At 43.9% G+C, this 10424-nt stretch overlaps 1 protein-coding gene across 2 annotated transcripts; it reads right to left on the bottom strand.

Moving 5' to 3' along the window:
* Window positions 1-241: 241 nt before the first annotated feature.
* msantd2 (Myb/SANT DNA binding domain containing 2) lies at window positions 242-9428 on the bottom strand. Of its 2 annotated transcripts, none has more exons than XM_016673602.1 (5): window positions 9230-9428; window positions 8436-8880; window positions 7736-7991; window positions 4785-4848; window positions 242-3826 (listed from the first exon to the last, which is right to left on the bottom strand). In XM_016673602.1, the coding sequence occupies exons 1-5, from the start codon at window positions 9235-9237 to the stop codon at window positions 2938-2940; spliced, it is 1662 nt and encodes a 553-aa protein (XP_016529088.1). In that variant the 5' UTR covers window positions 9238-9428; the 3' UTR covers window positions 242-2937. The 2 variants fall into 2 exon arrangements, with proteins under 2 accessions (XP_016529088.1, XP_016529087.1); XM_016673601.1 differs by lacking the exons at window positions 7736-7991; window positions 8436-8880; window positions 9230-9428 and adding exons at window positions 4959-5214; window positions 5657-6101; window positions 6455-6653.
* Between the last annotated feature and the right edge of the window lie 996 nt (window positions 9429-10424).

Consider the following 10424-nt stretch of genomic DNA (forward strand, 5'->3'; position numbering starts at 1 on the left):
CCCCCGTTTTTTGGATCGTTGTGTTTCATTTTGGATATTTAAAACACCTTCCAGTTCCAGTGTTAAACTTTAATTTTGTAAAGAACACTTATTGTTCTTTGAGAAGGTGAACTTGCACAATTATGCCACTATCAGTACATTACTTGCAAATAATCGCCAAAAACAACATTTCTGTTAATCACGATAACTTATCGTCCAGCAAAACGTATCGTGACAAGCCAAAAAATATCACACCGGTTACTTTTAGTATGTGGCTAACCACAGAGAGTTCTCCATTTATTGTTCTTCAAACATGTAAACAGACAACATGGTGACTTAGAAACAAGCACATACAGTACATGGCATTAAATCAATGAGGTAAAAATATCATTTTTCTTGATATCTTTGATGTCCCGAACAAATAAGTTTCACAAAAGCCGGAATGCTCAAGAACACCGATGTTCTCAAATATATATTATATAAGCTATATGGTATTTCACATTACATAGATTCATATGGACACGCCACATTTTGCTGTGTGCCGCAGTCACTTCCTGGCACATTCATTGCACATAACCTGCAGATCCTCTTCAAGGGTTCGGCTTGATCATCGGCCCTGACTGAGCCGCAGCGCTGTCGGGTCGGCTTCTGAACGCAGCAGACGTTTCCTGTTGTCTGCATTTGAAATGTTACATTGTTACATCACCAACCAGCCAGTGGCCGCAGCAAGGGGTGCTCCAAACTAGTTATTTCAGAACCAGAGCCGGGTTTTTTTTTTTTCCGATGGGTCTGAGTTGCTGCAAACTAAACTGTGAACAAATCCCAGCAGGTTCATGTGTATCAGAGCAACAAGAAATGATGCAGGAGAGGATTTAGCTGTTCCCTAATGGATGTGAGTTCTGACCCAACAGCGCCTCCACGTGGGCAGGCAGGCAGGCTTCGTTTTGGATTTAAATGTTCTTTTAATTTTTGCCCACTTCTTCAAGAGATCAATCTGAACTACTTGAACTAGTTCAACCATTTTATGGTTCCAGTGATCACTATTATGTTTATCTACTATAGAGTCAATACAATCTCAGGATTTTACAATTTAATCTATCAGATTACTAATATTCTAAATAGATAAAATAGTTTCTATATATATATATATATATTATTCCTGGTGGATGTGCTCATGTTTAATTGGTTTATTAGGAATGTAGGAAAAATCTCAACCAGCTTCATCCACAGTTGCAAGTTGCTACTGCACAGTTTTAGTCATTTTGTGTTTAATATAAGGAGTGTATCGATTGCATTTTCTGGCCGATCTCCGATATTTAAAATGCCTGACCTGCCAATTCTGGCAATTTTTTTTGCGTGAAGTCACTAAATATACGTCAGATTTCTTGGTGCACCTCTATTTAATACTCCCTTTGACAACTTATATTATTTTTTTAATGGTTGATTTGGGGTCTAATGTACAAATTGGGATGCAAAACTCAACCAGTAGATCTACGGGTGCACCGATAGATCCTCCCCCATTTCCTTCATTTTGAGAGATCTGTGATTGGCTGATAACTATATGTGAAGCTGATCTTATCTAAAAGTCTAAAACTCAACCACTGTCCTCTGTTGCTCAGGTCAGCTCATGTCTGCACGTTCACAGTTAACAACAGTGACCCCATTGATGCCAACTCAGACACCTTCTTGCTATATTTCAGACAGAAAATACTGGCTTTGGCCTAAAAACCAATAAAAAGTCTTATCGAAAAGGTAAAACTTTTTAAGAGATCGGTGATTGGCCAGAAAACTGCAGTGAGTAGACTCCTAAATGGAACGATTGTGAAACACAAAACATCTAATTAAATGAGTTTAAATGTGACATGTGACCGTTTTATCATTATTTACCTCCTTAATTTATTATAACGACACTGATTTACAATAGCTTAGCACATGGAAATGGAATGGTTAGTGTACAGATAAAGAACGGGGCTGTGATTTGTTAAATGGGTGAACTGATCATTTTGTGATTCAGATGTTTGCAGCCAGGCTGCATAACGATCCGTCAGAGACACTTCATTAGGAAGTTGTTTTGTTTTAAATTATTATTAATATTATCATTTATTCTCTCTCAGGGAACAGATTGGTTATTGGAATCCTGGCCTGTAACAAGTTATCAGTTATCGTCGTAAACATCGAACGTCTTAATCTGAGCTGGACATTGTCTTGGAAAAACAATGAATCCTGCTTCATCGTCCGGACCTACAGTCAGCTCACGCCATCCGGCCGCAGAGTCACGGTTCTGTAGTTTGTGTGGAAGCATCTCTTGCTGCTAAACCCGCCACATGTGCAAAACATAAGGCATGACTCTACCCACAGATGCTCTGTGGACTCAAACCAACAGTCCAAATGAAGGCAGTTTCTGAATACATCCAGCTGTGGTCCCTCACTGCTTGGTTTGCTACATCCTACTGAGGTAGACAGATGCATACTGCAGCGTAACCCCTACCCACACACGCGCATACACACACACTCACACACACCTCCAGCCCTGCTCTCCCTGATCGGACATGTCACGTAAAACCTAACAAGCAGCTGGAGAATCCTAGTGCACAATATTCAATAGTAAGCGTCGTCAGTGCTGCAGATCATACTGAGGCAGGAACTGTTGTTCGTTTAGAAACTCTCGAACACTTGAACTCTGATGAAACTCTGCATCGAAACTGAAGGATTTTAGTATTCTGAATAACTTCATGAGCTTATTACGGTGGGGCAGCTTTTAACTGGTGACGCGTACATAAATACATCTCTCAGCGACAAATGAACTTTACATGTCAAACGCTTGTTTTCATGACAGCCAGAGGCAAAAAGAATTAACCTTTTCTTTAATTTTTTTTTTAAGCTGCTTAACCAGAAGAGCAGCATGATGCTGCCACCACCAGAGCTGCAGAGTCATCTGTAAAACCGTCGGGGTGGTGGTTACGACGTTTCCTTGTTGTTGAACCTTAAGGTGTAACCGACGGCCGTTTCCAGGCATTCCACCAGGGAGCCCGCCGAGAGGAAGTCCAGCTCCACCTCGATGAATTTCACGTAAACGGCGCAGCGCTGCGGCGAGTCTCTGTCGTGCTGATCCGTCCTGGCGCCGCCGTTCTCCTGCAGGAAGCGGGTCACGTCGGACGGCTCCCCGTAGGCGCAGTGCTTCCCGGGTCCCTGAAAGTGCTGGGAGAGGCACTGCTGGATGGTCCTGTCCTCGGCGACGCCCAGGTAGCAGTAAGTGACGGCAGGCCCAGTCCTGACGCCGCGCTCCGACCCATTTGCCGCCTCCCGCTGGGGCGAGCTTCTGTCGTTCTCCTCCTCATTGTTGGTCTGAGGAGGCGGCGTGCAGGCGGCGTCGCAGGCCGGCAGCGCCTCGCAGCCGATGGCGTACAGGCCGTGCGTCTTGGGGACGAAACCGGGCAGGAGGTAGTGGGACAAGCCTTTGCTGCTCGCCAGCGGCGGCCGTGACACGGGGATCCAGTCCACCTCCATGTGGAGCTCCAGGCAGCGTGCCTCGCTGATGGTGATGTCCAGGAACTTGTAGTAGACGTTCTTCCAGTTCATCTTCTGGACCTTGGTCATGATGACCCGGCCCTCGGGCTTCTCCGGGTTGAAGTACTCCCGGAGCCGCTTGCCCAGCGGCACCTGCGAGCTAATCTCGGCGTAGTGATAGCGTACGTCGTCGCGCCAGCGCGTGTTGTAGCCCACGCCAAAGATGGCCAGTTTGTTGGACAGGTGCAGCCGGGAGAACTCGGTCCACGTCTGGAAATGCTCCCAGTTTAGCTGCACCGACTCCAGGATGCGGATCACCGTCTGCATCGTCTCCCTTTTCCTGCACACAGTCACAGAACCAGTAGTAACTGCCTGATTTAGAAATAAGTGGTTATAATGAGAGGAAATTACACACGGCTAAACTTTATTACCCAGTTAGGGCATTTACTTTTGGGGTACTGAAGTAAAGGGGGGCTGAATATAAACATTCTGAGATTTTTTATTTTATTTTATTTGAGAAATATTTAGAAATCCAATTTATTCTCTTCCAGTGTGTGCTCCTCTTTCACTTAAAATTAGAGGGTGCACCGATTGCAGTTTTCCAGATACCCATTTTTTTGTCTTAAAAGTTGCTCAGTATCAGGGCTGCACCGATATGAAACTTTGTGCCAGTATCCAGTTTTAATATTGCTTTTATGACGCTGCCGACTTCACCCCTGCTTCTCTGCTTTAGGTTAAAAAATTGCTAATATCGGCCAATACCGATGTTACTGCCGCTATGATATGCATTCCTACTAAATATAACAACAAAGCTGCTAAGATGGCAACAGCGAGGTGAATTTTGTTAATCACGCAGGTGCAGACGGGACTCGGTGGGCGGATCCGTCTGTCAGGAAGCAGAGCAGATCGGCTTCACATCCAAGCTGCCAATCTTCCAAAATTACGGAAATCAGTTCCGCTTCATCAATACATAGAAGTTTGAGGTCACATCATGACAAACTGTGAAAAAAGTTAAAAATATCTTTGTATTTCCAAGAGGTGGGAATACTTTTGGAACGCTGTAGTTTGGCTGATGAGCGGATTTTAAAAATTGTAAGAAAACATAAGTGCTGCTACTATGAGTGCACAGAAGTGAACACTGAACCTGGAACAGTTTGGTTGAAGAATCCAGTGAAAAAAATCTAATACCCAGATTCTGAGTGAAGAGATATATGGAAATTTATGACTTTATGATTTACTAAAGTAAAAAAAAAAAAAACAGGCTTTATTCAAATAATAATAATAGAAAAAAAACTTACTGGGTTAATTCAGACAATTCTGCTTGAATCTGTAGAGCTCTGCTTTTAGGCACCTGTAGGTCTTCTAAACCAGAGGAAAAATGTGGGATTAAAAATAAATAAATAATGAGATTATTAATTTCATCCAACCCATTTTGTCACAATGACTTTTTCATAAATACAAACGGATCTCACCGGTGTCCATGTCTCCCTCCTGGAAGGCCGAGTCCAGCACCTGGTTGCACCAGTCCTCCTGGGAGAAGTCCTCCAGCGTGCTGCCGTCAGACTCCATCTCCTGATACAACCCGCTGCTGTTGATCAGCACCGGGGCACAGCTCTGAGAGTCCCAGCCTCCCTGACCGAACACCTTCTCCAGCTGCTCCAAGGTGTAGCTGCTCTTTCTCTTCCCGATCCCATGCTCCTTCACTCGGCTGTAGCAGCGCCTAAGTGTCTGTTTGGGACGGAGGAGCAGTGAGGATTTTAGTTTTCAAAGGACACATTACTCACCCAGCTGACTGGGGATAGATCTATGTAGCTGTATGAATGAAAGCATAAAATAGTAAGTATCTTCTTTGTAACAAAGCTTGAAGCAAGAGATAGAAAAACTCTATCTAGCAACCATTATGCACTTATAAAGTGTCTGACGTTGCTCTGATGGCTTATCTGGGCCTAAATATCTAAAGATTTATTTATATAATACAAGATAAATCAACACTTTATATTTCCCAGTTTATGATACATTACCAAAAACAACAACAGATTTTAAGGAGGTGTTCTGTGATGAAAGATGTCCCCAGTGCGACACGGCCCTAAGCTGTCAGCGGACCCAGTTTGGTGTCATGGTAACAGGTTGGAGTCGTGACAGTGACATCTTGCTGTCATGGTTCCCTTACCTTCATCCTCTCCCTGCACTGGGACGGGGTTCTCTCGTACCCCAGGTCCGACAGCGCTCTGGAAACTCGCTCGTACATGGCAGGACCGGGCGGCTTCCCGGAGAACACGGTGCCCGCGACCTCCAGCTGCTGCATCCGCGCCTCCGTGAGCCTCTCGTTGCCCCACACCGCGATGAGGGCGTTTGTCTCGGACGGCGTCCATGACATCCCCCGGCAGGCGGTGAAGCTGTTAGAGGAGGATGAGGCCGCCGTCCGGCCCGCGGTTCCAGAACCCACGTTCAGAGGCGAGAAGCGGTTCGGTGTCGAAGGATTGGAGTGGTATTGGATGCTGTCGCTCAAGTCCTCGGACTCGGGAGATGGCACCTCGGTTTTCGGTATCTTTAATGGTGTCGTTATCTCCGGAGAGGGCTCCGCGTTACTGGACGCCGCCATGTTGCTCCTGTTGCTAAGGGGAGGGGGCGGGAAGAAGATGTTACGTTAGAGGGGCTCGGAGAAAATGACGAGGATGTGAACAAGGACACATTGTCGGTCAAAATCTTCATATTTTCAGAATTATTAATTTAAAACATAAATTCAATAGAGGATTTAAAAAGCCCAATAAAACACACAGTTGAAACCAGATATTTAAAGTGTATAAAAAGACACAAATAATGCTTCTCACGGTCTGACATTGAAATCATACAAAATTCTATTTGGTTTATGTAATTTAGGATGATAATATTATTAACGTATATCTAAGAACATTTATTTGCTAAATACATTTCCAGAATAATGACAGAGTAAACGCAATACGATTACTGTGTCATGAATTGTATGGTGGTTGAGGTGAGGAGAGGAGAGGACGCAGGAACCCAGGAAAGATGAAGATGAATGAATTTAATGATGACTTCCAAACAACAGGGAACAGCACGAGGCACATCTCACTCAGGGAAACAGGCAAAACATGATATAGGACAAGGATCCGACGAGAGACAAAGACAACAGGTGGGTTTAAATACACATGGGGTAATCAAGGGAATGAGACACACCTGGGAAACAATCAACGGGTAAGACGCAGAGACAGACTCACAGGGAACAGGACTACACAGAAAAAGAACTCAAAAATAAACACACAGAAACACGGATCATGACATACTATGCCTTTAAAACAGGGGTGCCCAAACTTTTTCAGAGCAAGATCTACTTTTTCTCTCACCAGCCGCCTGAGATCTACCTCATGACACAAAGACATAAAAATTGCAAATTAAACTCTATTGACTTATTTTATATGCGAATGTACATCAGTTATAGCAGACATAATGAAAAGACAGAAAACCTAACGCAGCTTCTTTCTCAGTGAGATTCTGACACTGGGAGCAGCTTACTGGTTTCTCAGTCAGAAGCTGGTTACAAACCTGAGGCCAGCAGGTGTCAGTCAGTCATGGTAGATCTGAAATTTGGTTTGATGACTGAAATATGAGAAACTACAAATCGATAGGAGGAACCACAGAGCCCAGTAAAGGTAAAGACAAATCTTCTGAAGTCGGGATATAATTAATTTAATTTCACATAATTATCATGGTAGAATTTGTTAAGACTTAATGAAATATGTTTGTCCTATTTGATGTTTGTTGTGACGTATACTCACAAACGAACGAGGTAATTAGTCCAAGTTTGTAGTTTATTGAATGTTCAGAAACTACAGCGGGTGTAATGAGCCACAGCAAAGGTAAACAAAGGTAAAACAACCTTTGTTTACCAGACGATCAACTCAAAACCACTCCTACCTTTTACTCTCTGTCTCATTGTTAAGCACACCCGTTTCCGTGGTAAAAACACAACATTCAAGTCCATTAGATATCAGGTTTCAGGCTTGATATTTAATAAGCCTCTCATGAACACAGCGGTGGTTGAGTAGCTAATTTAAAATCCTGCTCTGCTCGTCAGTCGGTCTTTTTTTTTTTCTTTTTTTTTTGTTAATGGAACCGAAAACGCACTGAATTGCGCAACACCCTGTTGGAACAATAATTACTGAGATTATTAATTTCATCCAACCCATTTTGTCACAATGACTTTTTCATAAATACAAACGGATCTCACCGGTGTCCATGTCTCCCTCCTGGAAGGCCGAGTCCAGCACCTGGTTGCACCAGTCCTCCTGGGAGAAGTCCTCCAGCGTGCTGCCGTCAGACTCCATCTCCTGATACAACCCGCTGCTGTTGATCAGCACCGGGGCACAGCTCTGAGAGTCCCAGCCTCCCTGACCGAACACCTTCTCCAGCTGCTCCAAGGTGTAGCTGCTCTTTCTCTTCCCGATCCCATGCTCCTTCACTCGGCTGTAGCAGCGCCTAAGTGTCTGTTTGGGACGGAGGAGCAGTGAGGATTTTAGTTTTCAAAGGACACATTACTCACCCAGCTGACTGGGGATAGATCTATGTAGCTGTAGCGTGAATGAAAGCATAACATAGTAAGTATCTTCTTTGTAACAAAGCTTGGAGCAAGAGATAGAAAAACTCTCTATCTAGCAACCATTATGCACTTATAAAGTGTCTGACGTTGCTCTGATGGCTTATCTGGGCCTAAATATCTAAAGATTTATTTATATAATACAAGATAAAGCAACACTTTATATTTCCCAGTTTATGATACATTACCAAAAACAACAGATTTTAAGGAGGTGTTCTGTGATGAAAGATGTCCCCAGTGTGACACGGCTCTAAGCTGTCAGCGGACCCAGTTTGGTGTCATGGTAACAGGTTGGAGTCGTGACAGTGACATCTTGCTGTCATGGTTCCCTTACCTTCATCCTCTCCCTGCACTGGGACGGGGTTCTCTCGTACCCCAGGTCCGACAGCGCTCTGGAAACTCGCTCGTACATGGCAGGACCGGGCGGCTTCCCGGAGAACACGGTGCCCGCGACCTCCAGCTGCTGCATCCGCGCCTCCGTGAGCCTCTCGTTGCCCCACACCGCGATGAGGGCGTTTGTCTCGGACGGCGTCCATGACATCCCCCGGCAGGCGGTGAAGCTGTTAGAGGAGGATGAGGCCGCCGTCCGCCCCGCGGTTCCAGAACCCACGTTCAGAGGCGAGAAGCGGTTCGGTGTCGAAGGATTGGAGTGGTATTGGATGCTGTCGCTCAAGTCCTCGGACTCGGGAGATGGCACCTCGGTTTTCGGTATCTTTAATGGTGTCGTTATCTCCGGAGAGGGCTCCGCGTTACTGGACGCCGCCATGTTGCTCCTGTTGCTAAGGGGAGGGGGCGGGAAGAAGATGTTACGTTAGAGGGGCTCGGAGAAAATGACGAGGATGTGAACAAGGACACATTGTGGGTCAAAATCTTCATATTTTCAGAATTTTTAATTTAAAACATAAATTCAATAGAAGATTTAAAAAGCCCAATAAAACACACAGTTGAAACCAGATATTTAAAGTGTATAAAAAGACACAAATAATGCTTCTCACGGTCTGACATTGAAATCATACAAAATTCTGTTTGGTTTATGTAATTTAGGATGATAGTATTATTAACGTATATCTAAGAACATTTGCTAAATACATTTCCAGAATAATGACAGAGTAAACGCAATACGATTACTGTGTCATGAATTGTATGGTGGTTGAGGTGAGGAGAGGAGAGGACGCAGGAACCCAGGAAAGATGAAGATGAATGAATTTAATGATGACTTCCAAACAACAGGGAACAGCACGAGGCACATCTCACTCAGGGAAACAGGCAAAACATGATATAGGACAAGGATCCGACGAGAGACAAAGACAACAGGTGGGTTTAAATACACATGGGGTAATCAAGGGAATGAGACACACCTGGGAAACAATCAACGGGTAAGACGCAGAGACAGACTCACAGGGAACAGGACTACACAGAAAAAGAACTCAAAAATAAACACACAGAAACACGGATCATGACATACTATGCCTTTAAAACAGGGGTGCCCAAACTTTTTCAGAGCAAGATCTACTTTTTCTCTCACCAGCCGCCTGAGATCTACCTCATGACACAAAGACATAAAAATTGCAAATTAAACTCTATTGACTTATTTTATATGCGAATGTACATCAGTTATAGCAGACATAATGAAAAGACAGAAAACCTAACGCAGCTTCTTTCTCAGTGAGATTCTGACACTGGGAGCAGCTTACTGGTTTCTCAGTCAGAAGCTGGTTACAAACCTGAGGCCAGCAGGTGTCAGTCAGTCATGGTAGATCTGAAATTTGGTTTGATGACTGAAATATGAGAAACTACAAATCGATAGGAGGAACCACAGAGCCCAGTAAAGGTAAAGACAAATCTTCTGAAGTCGGGATATAATTAATTTAATTTCACATAATTATCATGGTAGAATTTGTTAAGACTTAATGAAATATGTTTGTCCTATTTGATGTTTGTTGTGACGTATACTCACAAACGAACGAGGTAATTAGTCCAAGTTTGTAGTTTATTGAATGTTCAGAAACTACAGCGGGTGTAATGAGCCACAGCAAAGGTAAACAAAGGTAAAACAACCTTTGTTTACCAGACGATCAACTCAAAACCACTCCTACCTTTTACTCTCTGTCTCATTGTTAAGCACACCCGTTTCCGTGGTAAAAACACAACATTCAAGTCCATTAGATATCAGGTTTCAGGCTTGATATTTAATAAGCCTCTCATGAACACAGCGGTGGTTGAGTAGCTAATTTAAAATCCTGCTCTGCTCGTCAGTCGGTCTTTTTTTTTTTCTTTTTTTTTTGTTAATGGAACCGAAAACGCACTGAATTGCGCAACACCC

The sequence above is a fragment of the Poecilia formosa genome, unplaced genomic scaffold, assembly GCF_000485575.1.
Source record: "Poecilia formosa unplaced genomic scaffold, Poecilia_formosa-5.1.2 Scaffold79, whole genome shotgun sequence".
In the NCBI taxonomy this organism is placed as follows: Eukaryota; Metazoa; Chordata; class Actinopteri; order Cyprinodontiformes; family Poeciliidae; genus Poecilia; species Poecilia formosa.